This window comes from Lutra lutra, chromosome 6, assembly GCF_902655055.1.
Source record: "Lutra lutra chromosome 6, mLutLut1.2, whole genome shotgun sequence".
In the NCBI taxonomy this organism is placed as follows: Eukaryota; Metazoa; Chordata; class Mammalia; order Carnivora; family Mustelidae; genus Lutra; species Lutra lutra.
In genome coordinates, this window is record NC_062283.1 from 19,523,960 (window position 1) to 19,543,550 (window position 19,591).

General features: G+C 37.5%; 1 protein-coding gene across 1 annotated transcript in view; it reads left to right on the top strand.

Moving 5' to 3' along the window:
- The window catches only part of BLOC1S5 (biogenesis of lysosomal organelles complex 1 subunit 5), a 45,024-nt gene that overhangs the window by 13,296 nt on the left and 12,137 nt on the right, over nt 1-19,591 (top strand). Inside the window, exons 3-4 of the mRNA XM_047734491.1 lie at nt 9,226-9,355; nt 15,183-15,241. Of these exons, the coding sequence (XP_047590447.1) occupies nt 9,226-9,355; nt 15,183-15,241 (189 nt within the window). The remainder of the gene's footprint in view (nt 1-9,225; nt 9,356-15,182; nt 15,242-19,591) is intronic.

The following is a 19,591-nucleotide window of genomic DNA, read 5'->3' on the forward strand; positions in this document are numbered from 1 at the left end:
TCTGTATCTATTCATCTATTAATGGGCACTTCTGTTGCTCCCATATCTTGGCTATTGTAAATAATCCTGCAGTAAACAGAGGGGTGGCTGTGTCTTCAAAAATGGTGTTTTCATTTTCTTTTGGTAAATGCCCAGTAGTAGATTCTATTTTAATTTTTTTTTTTTTAAGATTTTATTTATTTATTTGGAAGAGAGAGACACAGCAAGAGAGGGAACAGAAGCAGGGGGAGTGGGAGAGGGAGAAGCAGGCTGCCCGCCAAGCAGGGAGCCGGATGCGGGGCTCGATCCCAAGACCCCGAGATCATGACCTGAGCCTAAGGCAGACGCCCAACGACTGAGCCACCTAGGCACCCCTCTATTTTTAATTTTTTGATAAACCTCCATACTGTTTTCCACAGTACCAATTTGCATTCCCACCAACACTACACAAGGATTCCTTTTTCCATATCCTTGACAACACTTGGTGTTTCTTGTCTTCTTGATTCTAGCCATTCTGACAGGTGTGAAGTGATATCTCATTATCGTTTTAATTTGCATCTCCCTGATGGTGAGTGAAGTTGAGCATCTTTTCATGTGTCTATTGGCTGTCTGTATGTCTTCTTAAAAAAAAAAAAAAAAAGCTATTCAGGTCCTCTGCCCATGTTTTATTTGGATGATTTGGTTTTGGTTTTGAATTATATAAGTTCTTTATGTATTTTGGATAGTAATCCCTTGTCAGATATATCATTTGCAAATGTCTTCTCCCATTCAGTAGCTTGTCTTTTCAGTTTATTGGTAAGTTTCCTTTGCTGTGCAGAAGCTTTTTACTTTGGTGTAATCCTATAGCTTCTTTTTGCTTTTGTTGCTTTTGCCTAAGGCCAATATTAAAGAGATCATTGCCTGTGTTTTCTGATAGGATTTTTATGGTTTCAGACCTCACATTTAGGTCTTCAATCCATTTTGAGTTTATTTTTGTGTACAGTGTCAGAAAGTGGTCCAGTTTTATTCTTTTGCATGTGGCTGTAGTTTTCCCAGCACCATTCATTGAAGAGACTATCTTTCTGTCATTGTATTTTCTTGCCTCATTTGTCATAGCTTAATTGAGCATATAAACATGGGTTTATTTCTGGGCTCGCTATTCTGTTCCATTGACCTTTGTGTGATTTTTGTACCAGTTCTGTGTACTGTTTTGATTACTACAACTTTGTAGTATATCTTGAAACCTGGGATTATGATACCTCTAGCTTTGTTTTTCTTTCTCAAGACTATGTTGGCTATTTGGGTTCTTTTGTGGGTCCTTGAAAATGTCAGTATTATTTGTTCTATTTCTGAAATATGCTATTGGTGTTTTGATAGGGATTCTTAACTTTATATTTTATTTATTTTTTTTGGCTTTTTTTTTAAAATTTTATAAACATATATTTTTATCCCCAGGGGTACAGGTCTGCGAATCGCCAGGTTTACACACTTCACAGCACTCACCATAGCAGATACCCTCCCCAATATCCATAACCCCACCCCCCCCAACCCCCTCCCCCCATCAAACCTCAGTTTGTTTTGTGAGATTAAGAGTCACTTATGGTTTGTCTCCCTCCCAATCCCATCTTGTTTCATTTACTCTTCTCCTACCCCCTCAACCCCCCATGTTGCATCTCCTCTCCCTCATATCAGGGAGATCATATGATAGTTGTCTTTCTCCGATTGACTTATTTCGCTAAGCATGATACCCTCTAGTTCCATCCACGTCGTCGCAAATGGCAAGATTTCACTTCTTTTGATGGCTGCATAGTATTCCATTGTGTATATATACCACATCTTGTGATCCGAAGGGGCACGTGCACCCAAATGTTTATAGCAGCAATGTCTACAATAGCCAAACTATGGAAAGAACCTAGATGTCCATCAACAGACGAATGGATAAAGAAGATGTGGTATAACTTTATATTTTATTTTAACTTTGATAGTGTTTCTTAACTTTAGTACATCATGGTGTTCTTGGAGAATTTTTTTCTTCCAGAAGAATATGTAGAGGACATATTTATTCAATTTAAGTACAATTTCAAGGGCATTCTGGAATCCCAGAGCCCATCCATTGACCCTAGAGTAAGACCTATAATTTGCATAGAACTACAGAACTCCCATTTCTGTTTTTCATTGTCTTTGTATTTGAATTGAGAACCACTTTTTTGTATCTTGGTAAAGAAAAAATGTACCATAAGGAATGCAAAAATCTCTGTAGTCTTGATTTATTCAGATTCCAGTGCCATCGAGAGCAAGGTGGCAGCAGCTTTGACATAATTGGTCTGATTTTTCGCTTCAGTCTGTCTATAGAGATAGAACAGCTAGGATAGCAAAATCAAGCAACATCTGTAATAAAACCAGAAGACAAGATATTCCCCAAATACCAGAAGACCAAATCACCAACAGCTAAAAGGTTTCTGTGGAATCAGAAACAGAAGGAAGACATGGAAGAACGCCTGAGGGTCTTGTGAAGCGTTGAATGCTAGAAAACCTCAAAATTACCATCAGGAATGCTTGAAGGGCCATTCTGAGGAAAAGGTAGAACCTTCGGAGGGGACTTCACAGGTTCTAATTTCTGAGTGAGTGGTAACAGACCACAAGAAAGTCTTTAGGCTGAAGCCACCTATGAGTTTGAAACTCACAAACCAAAACACCCTTCTAGAACAAGGCCCTGCACCCAGAGAAACTAAAGGAGATTGAATACTTTGTGAAACAGCAGGAAAGGGATTCTAGAACTTCCAAATTTGAAAGGCTGTCCTGACCACCCTTCCCTTCTAAAAACAGAGGATAACTAATTTCACTTAAAAGTAAGCAGGATGGGGCGCCTGGGTGGCTCAGTGGGTTAAAGCCTCTGCCTTCGGCTCAGGTCATGATCCCAGGGTCCTGGGATCGAGCCCCACATCGGGCTCTCTGCTCTGCAGGGAGCCTGCTTCCTCCTCTCTCTCTGCCTGCCTCTCTGCCTACTTGTGATCTCTGTCTGTCAAATAAATAAATAAAATCTTAAAAAAAAAAAAAAAAAGTAAGCAGGAGTCAAATCCCATAACAGTAATGTCCTTTAAGGCAATGAAGTATGACCACAAAAAAAGATGCCCTAATATTTAAAATGAGCTTGGGAAGCATTAGAAAACTATGAGAAGTGAGGAAAAAATGGTATAAATCAGAGTCAGAAAAACTCAAAATTGATTGGCTAAAACAAAAATGGAAAAAAAAGAAGCTAAAGTGAAAAATTCAAGAAAAGGAAATTTTAAAAATTTAAATTTTTAAAATTAATTTTATAATAAATTATATAAATTATATATAAATATATATATAAATTTTTTAAAAATATAAATTTATAATAAAATTTTAATTTTAAAAATTTAAATTTAAAAATTTAAAAAATTTCAGGAATGAAAACTAAACTAGGAGGAACTCAGGAGTGAATAAACACAATGGATAGCCCTTGTTTGAAATTTAAGACATAGTGAAAGAGAGAAGAAGAATTCAAGAGAAAGGAGTAGTTTTTGATAGTAAATACAGCAGATGCAATACAGTATATGTCTGATAATCAGCCCCTACAGAAAAAAGCCAAAGTGATATAATAGAACAAATGTGAAAACTAAAATTCAAGAATGCTTTCTTGAAATAAAATACTAGTGAAATTTTATGGAAGGGCACACTGCTGTCAGGGAAAATTAACCCAGAAGGGCCTATAGTGAGAAATTTTATTAATCTGTTGGATTTCATAGAAAAATTTTTTTCTTTGGGCGTATAGACAAAATGGGGAAGAAGACCTGATTGTTAACAGACTTATCTGCCTTATGCTAGAAGACAATGGATTTGAACAGCAGGGGATTTTATGTCTAGCCTAACTGACCCTGAGCTATAGGGACCACAGATCCACTGTTGCTGGGTCATGCAGGACTCTGCAAATATTGTTCACATGAGCCTTTCCTGAGGAGCCTATTATCTAATCCACAGAGTGAGTTTCAGATGACCTGAATAGTTGGTAAGACTTCTACCTAACAATAGTTGGTAAGCATTAAATATATATTTACTTACAAAACTAAGACTGAATGGTAATTGTAAGGGAGAGAGTTTAACATGCAGTGGCTGCTTTCTGATAGTGCAGATGCGGTGTGGCAGAAACTGGAGGCCGAGGGAAGTGTATATGAAAAGTAGGATATCGTCTCTTGTTGCCTTATAAATATTAACTGGGAGTAAAAGGACATTGTTTCATGTTGGATCCTGAAGAACTGTGAAAGCTCGAGAAGGAGGTGATCCTAATATTAATGCTGCTTATAGTAGGGAACTAGTAGACAGTCACCAAAAAAGTGGAGCCCAAGGGTATTATATAAAGTATTAATATAAACACAACCGTGAGAACAAAAATGCCGAGTTCTTCTCAATAGTGAAAGAGATGCCAAAAGAGAGAGAGAACAAATAGATCACATGACCGTACAGAAAAAGATTATGTATGTTGTGTGTGTGCATTTATGAGTCTCCCTCAGAGAGTGACATAAGAATAGTCTGTCATGTTTCCATTTAAGAAGGAAGGAATTGGAAATATATATATGCTTACACCTACATATGAATAAATACGATGGGGAGAATAAAGGCAAAAGAGAGAAAATTGAAAATTAAATTTCCTTACAACTTACGGCCCATTGACAAATCTTTGCGATAGACAGAGTGACCTTCTTCTCAGAGCTCAACTGCCTCTGTGTTTACGCTTTGCTAAGAGCAAAATGCAGTCTTAGCTTAATACCAGCCCGACCTCCAGGATCCTTTCAGTCTTCTTTAACGTACGAAAATTGCTTTAGAAACTTCCTTTTCTCTACCCCCATATCTCTCTGTATTTTAGCAATAGTCCTCCAAGCATGTGGCCCCCTGGTAAATGTCTGAAGGGTCGCATGACTAAGGGTTTACTGAACAGTAGCAAATGACCTTTACCTCATAACAGCTAGTCCCTCAGGGTCCTGGAAACCGTGCTTCCAAATTCCTTAAAGGAAGATGTCTGTGGCCATACCCCCCTGAACATGCCTGATCTCAAATTCCTTAGAGGCTTATACTGTCCCTAATCAATCATCCTCACAACCCCAAGTGCAGCCGTTTCTGCCCACGGGTCCTGTCCCCAGGCTTTAAAAAAAACCACCTTTTTGCCCTGAAGACACCTCAAGAATTCTTTCTTGACCATTCACTCCAAACTCCAGCATTTTCACATCAAATGCATCCACATACACATACATGCCTGTGTGTGTATATGTGTATATACGCATATGTATGTGGATGTATATCCACATACTTAAGACAGTGGTAGGATAAAGTTTTTAAAATAATTACCTTTGGAGAGAGTTAGGAATACAGTGCAAAGGACATGGATAGAAGCTAGACTTTTTTGAATGTATATATATTTTTTATAGGTGTAACTTTGGAGACATGTAAGTATTTTACATAAGAAATTAAGTTTTAAGGAACAGATCCTAAAAATCAAGCAAAGCGTCAAAAAACAAACCAGTGTTTCTGGATGGTTGCCTTGGCATGCAGAGAGCAATTCTGTTGCCAGTAACTTTGAAACACGACAGTTTGATGGTACGTTCTTAATGGAAGATCCCTTCAGAACAGCAGCAGCAACAGCAAACCAACCCTTAAGCTGTTTGCAGTAATCATTTTTTGAAGCTAGTGTCGTCATTGTCGTTTGAGTGAAATGGTGATAAAGCCAATGCTTAGTTCTGCTGGTGTTTTCGAGAACTGCAAAGAAACGGGTAACAGAGCAGTAATTAAAAACCTTATTCTTAATTCGTGAGTATGAACTTAAAATGGATCTTTTAAAAGCACATAACCTGTTTTGTAGCCTTGTCCACCGAAAGCCCTAGAAATAATGACAGACCCAGTAGCAGTGACCGCCCCTAGTGTTCATTCTCAAATACTATTCCTAAATATTTGTGGTGTTTAGAGACTTGCTGATTCCAAATCTGAGTCCAGAAATCTACAAGGTGAGCCTGGAGCACCCAGTTGTATCAGAAAGCAAATTGGCTACTGAAGACCATACAATTTTTTTTAAGATCTTATTTATTTATTAGACAGAGATCACAAGTAGGCAGAGAGGCAGGCAGAGAGAGAGGGGGAAGCAGGCTCCCCGCCGAGCAGAGAGCCCAATGCGGGGCTCCATTCCAGGACTCTGGGACCACGACCCGAGCTGAAGTTAGAGGCCTTAACCCACTGAGCCACCCAGGCGCCCCCAAAACATACGGTTTTGTCTAAAGCATTGCAGAACCCAGTTGACTGGGCTCCCACTGGACAAAGATAGGACAGTTTGACCACCAGTAAGGAAAAATACTGTAATGACTTGAAAACTTCAAATTTGTTAATTCCGTGAGTCATAGGAATGTGTAGAAACAAACAGAAACCTTTAGAGAATACTAGGGAACCAAATCATTATTTTTAACTGTTAAATAAGAGGAAATAATCAAGTGCTTTATTTTGCTGTTCACATGTAAGCATTCCTAAGAGTAACTAAATAGTTGAGAGGAAATTTTTTTTTCCCAGAAGTATTCCTGCTGATAAACGAAGACGGAATGCTACCAACATCCTGCTGAAAGTACACAGCCCACCTCTGAAATACTCTTGCAAACAAAAAAACAAAACCCTGAATCTGATCAAGCCTCTAGCTCTAACTACTAATTTACAGGAAAGAGAACAGACAAAGGGATATGTTAAATTACACCACAGGGGTTCATTCAGCCAAATAACAGACTGTGGGAAACTGCAGAACAGATGACTCACTTTTTTTTTTTTTTTCAACAAATTGCAAAGAAAAAAATGATGGAGGGGAAATCTGTAGATTAAAAGAAAATTTAAGAAACATATTAATCAGTTGCAATATATAAGTTTTACTTTGATTTTGGTTTAAATGGGGATAAAAAAGAACATTAATGAGACACTTGAGGAAATGGGAATACCGCCTTGATATTTAATAGTATTAAAGAATTATTATTGAGCACGTGTGTGTGTGAGTGTGAGGAGAGAAAGGGACAGAGAGGTGGTCTTACTGTATTTTTTTAACTTTTTTTTTAAAAGATTTTATTTATTTATTTGAGAGAGAGAAAATGAGAAAGAGCATGAGAAGAGGGAGGGTCTGAGGGAGAAGCAGAATCCCTGACAAGCAGGGAGCCCAGTGCTGAACTCGATCCCAGAACTCCAGGATCATGACCTGAGCCAAAGGCAGTCCCTTAATCAACTGAGCCACCCAGGAGCCCGTGTACTTTTTTTTCTTTTTTCTTTCTTTCTTTTTTTTTTTTTTTTCTTTTTTCTTTTTTTTTTTTTACAGAGGAATCTTTGTCTTTTAAAGATGTTGAAATGATGTGCTGTTTGGGATTTGTTTCAAAAGAATCTAGAATTGTGGGCAGGAGAAGGTATGCATTGTTACAGAGGGAACCAAAAAAAGCCAGGAGTTGAGAACTGTTGATTGGTGATAAGTACAGGATTCACTTTTGATTCTTTCTCAACCTTTGTATAACTTTTTCATTTTTACTGTGGAAAAATTAGTAAAAATCTGGCCATAGCTGCTCCGTAGCAGCTCAAAACAAAATGAAGAAGAGCTAAGAGTGGCTCAGAACAAAATAAGAACCTCAGCAATACTATTAACTTATTATTTCCCTACAATCAAGTTTACTACCCTTCTTTTTTAAATGAACTTTTTATTTTGTATTAATTTTAAACTGACAGTGAAGTTACTAAGGTAGTATAAATAGTTCTCATATATCCCTCACTCAATTTCTCTCCCTACTAATATCTTATATAATGGGTAAAAAACTAGGAAACTAACATTGATACATTGCTATTGATGAAATACTAGGCTTTATTTGGGTTTCATCAGTTTTTCTATTACGGTCCTCTTTTTATTCTGGAACCTAATCCAGGGTACCACATAGCATTTACTCGACTGTCTTTTTCATCTTCTTCGGCCTGTGATGGTTATCTTTCTTGGTTTTTCATGACTTTTACAGTCTTGAATACTGGCCATTAGCCTGTAGAATGTCTCCCAATCTGGGTTTGTCTAATGTTTTTCTTAAGATTAGGCTGGGTTATGGGTTTTGGAGAAGTGCCCTTGTCACATGACATCAGAGGGTACATGTTATCACCATGACATCACTAATGATGTCAGCCTTCATTGTCTTTACTATGAAGTCAGTATTTTTTGCTTTCCCTACTGTGTTCTTTGGAAGCAAGTCATTAAGTCTGGCCTACCCTCAAGTGGTGGTGATGGGGGGTGGTATTAAAGTCACTTTCTGAAGTGGGGGTGTGTCTGGGGTCCTCAAGGCCCCATCCAGTTTCTGTAATTGACAATAAGCCTTAGCATATGGTCATACTGGTGTGTAGGCTTTAATATGGCAGAAGGATACACAGCAAAATCAGCAAAGGGAACAGGTGCATGACATAGATTTTGGAGGAAACCAGGCAGAAGCTTCCAAGAGTCTTCAGTGGAGTCACACAGGATGTGCGGCATTTCCGCAGCAATGAGCTGTGACAACACAGGTGAAATGCCTACTGGAGAAACTCACCGGAGTCTAGGAGTCCAGGGATTTTATTGGCAATTGCTCAGGTAGGCAGTCTGTGCCTGGCATGTGTCAAAATTCCAGAGTCCCAGAAGAAAAGATATGTCTTATCATTTATAGAAAGTTTTATACTAGTGCAGGGAACTATTTACTGGGCCAGGTCCCAGACCCTGGCCAAAGGCCAACCTTGTAAGCAGGCCTTTCTAAAGAGAATGGTCAATGTTAACTCTTCTCTGTATAGAGGAGTATCTACATGTTGTTGCCTTTACTGCACAATTTTTGAGAAAAATGGAATGAGATTTAAAAACAGCATAGTAATGGGAGCTATTATTATGTGTTTGATGTAAGAACAGCAAAATTAAAATTAGATCAAGGGTGTCTAATTTCTTTTCTGTACAGAATGAAGTATGTGGCAGTCTAGGCCTCTTTCTGTTCATTTAGAGTTTCTCCTGCCCAGTTTTAAACGTTGCTATAAAAATATTACTCATATTGCAACTTTTGAAGCATTTCAAATAAAAAAAATGCCTCCAGGTTGTGACCTCATTTATTGCCAAATAATTGGAAAAAAGCTGTGTAAATTTCATTAATAAGTAATGGCATAACAACCGAAACCTGGCTGGAAATCCCAGAAAGTAATTACTGAGATTTAAGACACAGTATGTATTAGTAATTTGCTTTCTTTTAATAGGAAAAACGTGGTCTTCGAGAAATGCGAGTTCTTGAAAATTTGAAGAATATGATCCATGAAACAAACGAACATACTCTTCCCAAATGTAGAGAAATCATGCAGGACAACTTAAACCATGTTCTCCAGAGATGTAAGCCAGCGTTGTTGTTGTTTCGTTTTGTTTTTAATATATATATTGTTTTATTTCAAATGAATGCTATGCCAAAATGTATTTCCTTCAGTATTTTGATAATAGGTAGAGAGAGAATTCTTAACCAAAACGTACAAATTGGAAGCCCTGCCACAGAGAACATTGACTATCTCGTGATTCATGTACGTTGCCGTTGACATTGAGAACCTCAATCTCCGAAGTGAGAAGTGTGCATCCGGGGTGCCCAAGACAGCCAGTCCTTTTAGGATGTGAGACTATTGGAACACATTTTACCTTTTTTGTTTTTTTAATTATCCATAAGAAGAAGTTTGATAATTAGGAGCTAGGCTATGAAATGAAGCTTCTTTTTCAAACAGGATACTAGAGTTTTTAACTTTAAAAAAAAAAAATCCTGTCATAAATATTTGTATCTTATAACATTTTTCATTGAGCAAAATGTTATACTTTGGAGAGATATTCAAAAAGAATCCTTATTAAACATATCAAGTAATGACATAAAAGTTTTATTAATAACTGCTTTTACTCAAGGCTTCTCCTTAGATCTATATTGACAGTATTCAGCTTGTCCAGGGATAGATAATGCTGGTAACTGAAAAAAATACCTTTCTGGGGAATAAAAAAGAAAAAACAAAACTAGCCAGTAACATAATGATCTATGAAGGAAAGCTACAGGGAGATTGGTTGATAACTAAAAGCAAGTCTTTGTATTCAAGTCCAGGTTAGTCTTATGTAGTCTGATGCCTTTAGGAGCTTGGAGACAGTGAATACCCCGAGATTACGTTTGGTTTCTTTGAGTGGAGTAGTAGAACGTCTAAAATTGACTGTAGGCTTTGTTTGTGCTGTCATTTCCTTAACCTTGACAATCATTCTAGATGTTATACTAACAATAAAGCTTGAATTATTATTAATGAGAATACTTATGAATGTATTTGAGATGTGCTTGTAACTTGCCTTTTCTACACTTTGAGTATATAAAAAAAAATTGGGTTAAACTTGGTAAAAATCTGTGAGTTTTATGAAATCATGCAAGCAAGTTTATATGGAATATACTGGAATATATTCCAACCTAAGTAGCATTTTGCAAGCCAAGGGATGAGTTAGGTTTTGTTTTGTGCCTCTTAACACAACTGCCACATTTATCTCTTCCCGTGCACGGTGGAGAGCTGTGCGCTCAGAATTCTGCAGGTGTGGCCTTAAGCGGGTGGTCCCACGTGTTGCACAGAACTAAGGAACTGTGGAGCAGCAAGGTGCAGACGTCTTGAATTACTGGAATGTAGAACTATGACGGAATCGTCAGCTTGGAAGTATTTCTGCTTTGGGCTGGGTAGCCACCCACCTTGCAGAGTGTCTCCAGATTTGGTGACCAGAAGCTTTAGAACAAAAACTGACCTGTGGCTCCTTAAAAATCACAAAAAGTAAATGAGAGCTCTAGGAGGATAGGGAAAAAGCAGCCCATCAAGTCATCAAGATGCAGCCTTTAAGTTATTTTAAGTGTTTCTTTACTATAAAAGATAGTAGTTACTAAAGAGCAAAGAAGAAATTAGAAAAACAAAAAAATTATTAAAAAACACTCAGCAGTTAAAGTCATGTTGTTGTTATTTCTGCATTAATTTATGCCTTGAGAGTTGGAGGCCGCTTTCCCCTCCTGCCTCTCTTCCCCAGCCCATCACTGGAAAATTTTAACTTTATCAAGGTTTGCAGTATTTGATTTCTGTCCTGCACTTCCAGCGCTACCGATTGTTTATTTAGTCGTAGACTGTTCAGTTCCTTCTGATCTATTGATTAGATCTGTAATGATATTGTGATAGTTCTCGCTTTGTTTCCTTAGCACTGTGATTTCATTTTTCATTTCATGCAGTGTGTTTGCTCTCTTTTAATGAGTTCATATTGTTATTTTGTATAACAAAGTACCTGTGGAAAGTTGTATTAGGTTTTCTTTTCCGAATAGGTGCTTCATCTATCTTATCTGTCTCTCACATGTTATGTGGTTTCTCTCCCCTCCAAGTCTGTTTCTGTACAAATGTAAGCATATTAGAGTTCTAAGAATTTTGTTAACTCATTTTCTTTTTCTAACTTTTGGGGGATGAAGTAATTAAAGTGGGATTAGGAGTCTCAGTTCTTGGCTGCCATATTTCAGAGTTTACAATATACAACTATAATTCACCCTTGTTCGGTAAATGATGGAATTTTTTACCTTTTGTTTTTCTTAACGTTTTATTTATCTTGTGAGTTAGGTGGGGGACTAAGTTTGCCTCGTTTTGCTTCAGTCTGTCTCTACCTAGAAATCTTTAGGAATTCAGCAGTTTAAAATACTAACCAATTATTTATAGCACTTTACCAGTTAGAATTTTCACCAGTATTTTCTTCTTCACTGACTGCCTCTGCTCCCCATCTTCTTCCTCTTCTCCCTTTTCCATTCTCCTTCCCATTCATTCCCTCACATGTATTTTATTAACATATTTTCTTGGCTTCACTTTGAGACCGTGACCAGAACCTGACCGCCCTCATCATGTCCCTAACTGCCACCACCCTGGTCTAAGCCACAATGACGACCTCTCACCTAGATTGTTCTAGTAGTCACATAACTCATGTCTTTCTTCCCTGTTATCTGTTCTCCACATAGGAGCGTGAGTGATCTTTTTAAAATATGACTTGGCTCCTGTCATTACTATATCAGGATCTCCTCACCTTGCTTAGAGAAAAGCCAAAATCCTTAGAGTGGCCTGGACGTTTCTACATGAGTGGACCCACTCTGACTTTTATTTTCTTCCATTTTCTTTTCCCACACTTCATTCTAGCTACTCTGGCCTCCTTATTCTTCTCCTAGTATGTGCAAATGTGCTCCCACTTCAGTGTTCCCTCTGGAATACTCTTGTCAGGTTTTTGTGCATTGTCGTTTCCTGTAGATCTCCGCTCAAGTGTCCACAGTGAGACCTTCCTAGCTCCTTTGTAATAACGCCCATCACTCTGGCATTCTCTGGCGTCTTTACTGGGCTTTGTTTTTCTCCGGAATATCCACCACGACCTAACGTATGAGCCAAGTCCTAATGTGCTCAGTATTTATCTATATGTTGTCTGTCTCCCCAACTAACACGTAAGTTCCATGAGCTCAGAGACTGTTCTCTGCAGTACCCCGACACTTAAAACAGTGACACATTGTAGTCATGAAGTAATTGTGTTCATTGAAATGAATGAATGAGAATTCAGCCAACGTCTTCTGCTACCAAACCAAAATTATTTGCTTATGTATGTATTTGAAGTTTACATACACACACCTTGATAGAATGCATTTGCTTCTCTTGTGTGAGATCAGTCGGGATGTTGTTAACTGTTGTCTGTGGCACAATTACTGTATGTGGTGCTAATTTCAAAAAATCTTTTGGTTGAAAGAAAATAATTTGCCAAATTCTCGATGCTTTAAAATCGGTACGGTCTCCTAAAACAGTGAGACAACAGGGGAAACAGCTTCCTACTGAATTAGGTATAACCAGTAAGTGATATGGAGGTGATGGGAAGGTCTGCATAATGGGCCTTTTCACCTTGGGATCTCTAATCATGAAGAAGGAATGTTTGGTATAGTCCCATGATGTTTCTTGTATTTTAGAAAAGCATATTTCATGAAATTAGAAAGTAAGCCTTTATTATTGTGTGGCTAAAGAATTAAAAAATCAGTTACTCCAAAGGGACTGAAATTTCTATAAATGATCATTCTGTCTGAGACCAAAGACAGTCCCTATAAGGAACAAAAGTTTGCCTCTGTCTGATGATTTACTTGTCTGATTAGAAATCTGATTAATTTCTAATTAAAATTTTAAAGAACGTAACAAATGATAGAATAGTGTTATGGTCTTTTAACTCTTCTTTTACATTAAACCCAGAATGATTGGAAAATGAAGAAGCAACCAAAGACCGCAAAACGGATTTTTTTAAAAAGTTATGTTTGGAGTCAGGGGGAAAAAAATCCAATCAGGAAATGATAGAGCCACGGCTTGGGAAAAATGATGTAATATTAATATGCCATAGAAAGAAGGCAGATCTAATCAGCTCCCATTTTGTTTTGTTTTCATCTTTTCTTTTAGAACAAACAATGATTGGGAACATAATTTTCAGTCCTAAAATATTGTCTTTGATATAACTAAAATAAATGGTTACTGATAAAAACATTACTTTTGAAAAGCAGAGTCCTCCTCTTTTACCATATTCTCATAGGGAGGGACCTAACATTTTTCTGAAAGGGAAATCACAGTCCCTCCCTGTTATGGAACTTGTGAGCTATTTGGGGCTGGGTTTGAGTAGGATAGAAAGGCAGAATTGTGAAATACTAGGCAAAACTCTGTTTAAGCAATTGCAAAATAAAGTGGTGAGATACATACCTACCTGGTAAAGGGATTTCAAATAAGAGAAAATCCTTGTAGGGAAAGGATTAATCTGGAAGGTCCTTATTATGAAAACTGTCAACCTTGAACTGTTCTTTGAAGACAAGTAAAACATTTTCATTAGAAGAAAGGAGTAAGGAAAGTATTTTCAGTAGGGATAGTACAGTAAGAAGACAAATAGTGGTAACAACACTCCTTAACTACTTACACTGTGCGAAGAACTGTTCTCCGCGGCATTAATATGCGGTTATTATTTGTGAGTCTAGTAGCTACTGTATTATCTCATTTAATGTCAATTCCAAAGCCCTCTTATTAGTCGTTAGGTTTAATTTACAGATGAGGAACTAAGGTGCTAAGGCATTAGGAACAGCAGCAGTCACAGCACCTGGCACGTAGTAAATGCTCATTCAGTGTTAGACAAGTAAATCAATGAGCAAGCAGGCATGCCAAGTTATGTGACTAAGTGCTCAACTCCAGTTTTGACTATGGCTTGCTATTAACCTGCATGCGAAACAGTGAAATAAGTGAAAACGTTTGTGTACAGAAATACAGTGGATCGAGTAAATGAAGAGGTCTGAAAAACTATTGGATGAAGACCAGTTTCCTTGATGAGATCATGAGAGGAGCAGAGTGTTGAGGGTATGAGCCAAGTCCTTAGAGGCAGGGGTCTGATTTTAATCCTGCTTTCTGTACTTACGAGTCGTATTACCCCCTCTTTGTACCTCAGTTTTTTTACAGATGCCGGAAATCTGTAAAATGGGACAGTGATCCTCTCCTGATAGGAAAGTGGGTTTAAAAGGAATAGTACATGGGAAGTACTTAGCATAGGTCTGGGCACATAGTAATACTTAATAAATAAGTCTAATAATTACTACTAATAGTTGTGGTCCATTGGAAAGGGAAATCACTCAGTGAAAACAGAAATTTGAATGTGGTGGTGGCAGTGAGGATGAATTAACAGATAAGAGAGGAGAAGCAAGAACAGAAAGTTGTGGAAACATTATAAGTATCAGGTACTGCCTACAAGAGAGAAGTTCACGTGTATGAGAAAAGGGGGAAGGAGGGTGAACAAACCAAAGAGACACTGTAGAGACAGACTAATGATAAATTTATCAGGCATTTTATATCTTTTTAGAGAATTCTGTAGTCATTGTTGACAACTTGTCATTGGAATTAGTACTTAAAATGCCCTTGGCTTGTACCTCAAGGTTCAAGAATGATGGTGGTTCTAATGACGGCATCCCTAATATACTAGCAAAACTTCTTTTTTCCCTTCTAGCCACCTCACCATGATCAAAATAGGATCAGTTCTTTTGTATAGCTTCATGAGATCTGAAACAATCCAAATTTTGGTGTGTTTTGTTTTGTTTTTTTCAGGTAAGTCTTGAATAAGGACTGCTGACTGAAACCCATTGTCTGTTTTATTTCAGTGCAAGCGGCTTCTGACTCAGTCTGTAGACTCCAACAGAGGGAACAGGAACGAAGGAAGGTAAAAGTAGATCGTTTGGCTAATGGGGTCTATAACTCTTACTGTCATCATATTGTTATCAGTTGCTTTTTTTTTTTTTTTTTAAGATTTTATTTATTTGATGGACAGAGATCACAGGTGGGCAGGCGGGGTTGGGGGCGGGGGAAGCAGGCACCCCGCTGAACAGAGTCCAATGTGGGGCTTGATCCCAGGACCCTGAGATCATGACCTGAGCCAAAGGCAGGGGCTTTAACCCACTGAGCCACCCAGGTGCCCCAGCAGTTGCTTTTGATTTAAAAAAACAACCTTCAAATTTGTTTTCTTTATGCAGTGATTTAAAAGATTTAAAAATGACCATTTCATTAAAGATACGTTGAAGAGGTGTGAACACATGATTGCACCATTCATATTCTTCTAGTTCAAATTGTAGACCTCTTCTTTTTTCTTTCTCAACATTACCATCTTTTCCCCGAAAGTAATATTTGTCTGATTGAGAACAGAGAATAAGACTTTTACACAGGACAAAAAATACCCACCAGATTAGAAATATAAATCTTTTTTTTAAGCATGAAACATTGATGAGCAGGTTATGTATATTTCTTCTAGAAAAGGAAGGATTCATGCCTGTGGGTGAGTTATTTAATGAATAGTCCTATGAGTATGTGAATCACTTGGTGAGTAGTGCTTTGCTTATTGAAAGTCTATCTTAAGTACATTCAGATGTGGAAAAACAGCACAAGAATTTAAGTTCCTATGGGGGTTTTTTTGCTGTTTTCACTTACAATTTATGTATTTTTATAACTTAATCATTGTTGTAAACTAACAAAGATAGGCTTTTTAAGAAATGTTGAAAATACTAAATCATTCTGAATATAATGCATTTTATGTATCAACAAGTGTTACTATCTCCATTTCTATGGAATGGGTTGTGTTCAGATCTGCACTGTATAAAAACCGAGTGAAAAAACCTTGCCAGAGTTTAAGTTTCCACAGCCTCTGTTTAACTCTAAATATCAATACAGAGTTTAAAAATTCAAAAATTTGGTGAGTTAGACCTTACTGAAAGGACTTGACATTCAGGCAGGTGAAGACTGCCCAGGAGGAGTAGGGGCCTGGCAGGCTGGGTCAGGAAGCAGGGCCCCTGAGCATGTTGACAGAATGGCAAGGCAAAGCCACTGGGAAACCTGTCAGGGTGTAGTGTGTACAGTGTCCAGAGAGCACTGTAAAGGCAGGCACAGGAGCTCATGTGGACCATCCCAGGCTGGACAGCAGATATTTTTTGTTTCTCTACTCTGTGGGGTGCCACTGGGGATGAAAGATTTTAGATTGTTAAGTTTAAGGCAGTTCATATACTCAGGAACTAACTAACAATCCAGAAGAGGAGTCTCAAACCACTAACACTAGTATGATGTAGGATAAAGTAAGAGCTGTGTTCAAGTTACAAAGAATTTTGTAGGATCTTGGCAGAAGGAGTAATGTAGTAGGAACATGGTGGCATTCGAGCCCAACCTTAATCAGTGAGTAGGAATTCAGTTGATGGAGGATGGGAAGAAAGCTATTGTAGGATGAGGGGATACAGTGTAAGCAAAGACAGAAGACGTGAGAAGTCCATAGTCTCGCACAGCCACTATGTAGAGTATCTAAATGGTTATTTCCGGAGATGATTGTGGAGAATCTTGAATGCTATATTAAACAATTTGTGGTGGAGGGCACCAGCAGCATTTCTGGTTTTGAGAAGCAGAAAAGCTATTTGATAGCACACTGGCTATACTGGCTGTTGCGTAAATAAGCAATTCTTTTTATTTATTTATTTATTCAAAATAAAAATTTTAAAGAGTGTTCTGTGTAGCATGTTATTATATGACTTAAGCAGATTCACGTAAATATGCGCTCAGACACCGTTGATCTTTCTTCCCTAAGACCTTGTCAGAACAGTTACGGTTGTGACAAAATGGCAGTTCTTGCTGCTCTTAAGCAGAACTGACCTGAAATTAAATCTAATTGGAATAATTTCTCTTGTCACGTGGAATTTTTTCACATTTGGTGTACTAACAGTGCATAAGTAGGAAAATGACCAGCTTAGGTGAGAAAATACCTGGAGTCCTCTACTTCCGGTGTTCCCTTTGTTGGCTCGCCTCATCCCCTTACACAAATCCTTGAGCTTCAAGCTCCTCAGTTGCAAAATATATACCAGTTACACTTACCTGACAGGTTGATTTTTCTCCTTACCAGGTAAATTGTAGCGTATAATCTGCATGAAACAGCTTTGCAGATTGTACTGCATCAAGTGGAAGGCACCATTTTCCCCCGGCCAGCTCAATTATTGTTTAAGGTGCAGGCAGTCACTCTGTGGGTAGGAGCCCTGCTGTGGCCTCTTCAGTTGGTGAAGCATTTGAGAATTCCACGCATTCACGATTTCTTAAATTAAAAGATACTAAGATACTGTACCTTGGTTTGAATAAAAATGGCTTTAAGAAATAATAAAGGCCTTAGATTATGTTAGTCTTACATATATTTCTTACAGGTATTATGTCGGAGAATGTTACTGAACTATTTTTTAATGTGGAATGCACATTAAAAATTAGTATTTTAGGATGTACTGAAATGTGTTTCACTAACTGTGCCATGCTCATGGCATTTACGAAGCTACATGTGTAAGAATCCACTCCAATTATTTTCTTTTCTCAAGATAATTTAATAAAATTGACCAGCTGAATGTTACACAAAGATGCATTTCTCAGACAACACTCAGAGAAAAGTAATAATTCTTCATATTCTGCAGATCAATAAACCTTTAGTTTCTGTTTCTTTTTTAGTGCTTGTCTAGTTAGCAGAACATTTGAAATATGTATCTTTAAGGACCCTTTTTCTATACTGCTGTATCTGATTTCTGCAGAAACTGACATGGCAGAGGTTTCAGATTACATATATATAAAAGATACAGACAAGTTTAAATTTTCATCTAGCAAATGTGTACAAAGCAAAACTGACCTCTAGCTGGGTCGTACAGCCTCGTGTTAATTGTTGCCCTTGGTTATACTGTTGGTTACATTTTGTATATTTGAATGGCTCTCAGAACAAAGAAAGATGGGAGTAGTAATGGAATAAAATAGACTATTGCCATTAATCTTTAATTCTTTTATGTCAAGACAATATGTGGAATTCTGTGGGAAGTAAATTATGATAAACGTCATTCATCCAAATTACACTTCCCACAATTGATACCTAAAAGTACATTCAGAAGAACAATAAATGCACATTCCCCAGTTGTTTAACATATGTCTTGAAAACTACCCTCTAGTACAAAGTTGCATTTTGGAAGCTAGCATTAGAAGTAGTGAAATGAAAATACAGCTAGTTTAGAAAATTCACGGACTTAAAAATATACCATCAAGGGAAACACGCTGTGAATACCCATCAGCAGTTTAAACTGAGGTCCATGCACACATGTCAACTTTTGAAGCCATATTCTACCATATTAGAGATAATAATAAATACAAATCCTCTGATTCATCTTGTCTACAGATACTCACTTGATTTTAGTTACATCCCTGCACGATTTTTTCATGAGAGCAACGAAATAGCACATACGTTGTTCGTCACGGAGTTTGACAGTACAAAGGAATAGATCAGTATGCAGTAGTCTGTTTAAAATCCTTTCTGATGGCTGTCACATTCTGACACTTCTTACTGCAGTCGATTCTTTTTCATTTTTTGGTATAAGGCCTAGGTTAAATTAGTGACAGTGTATACTGACAGATGTTTGAAAGGGCCTTTTAGGCCTTAGTTGGCTTATTCAGAGTTTCCCTGTAGGCCAGGATGTCTCAACCTCTGCACTATGACCTTTAGAATAGATAATTCTTTGTTGTGGCAGGTTGGTAGGATGTTTAGAAGCATCTATGGCTTTTACCCACCACCTGCCAATAGCACTTCCTTCCCCCTAACGTGTGCTGTGATAACCAAAAGTTTAAGGGACAAGAGAAAATTAAATGATGGTTTAAATCTACCCCACCCCCCAGGTTAAGAATCACTGACTTAGACTATAATATATACAAAATTTTGTTTTTATTATGTATCCTACATTTCACTTATAGACCTGTTCTTAGACATAGGTTGGCTTCTTTTTAAATTTATCTCTCATGAGATATATGTAAGTCAATGTTCTATTACTATTTCTTCCTTGTAGAGAAAAATAAAAATCATTACAGCGAAATACTCTGTACACAGTTGTAGCTCATTTATAAACTTCCCTTCCTTCTCTTTTAAAGTTGGCATTTTCTAATTTTATTTTAAAAATACATTTATCCACTCATTTAAGAATGCAACTGATTCCATTTAGAAAGAACCCTCTGACACCTGATATGAGAATTT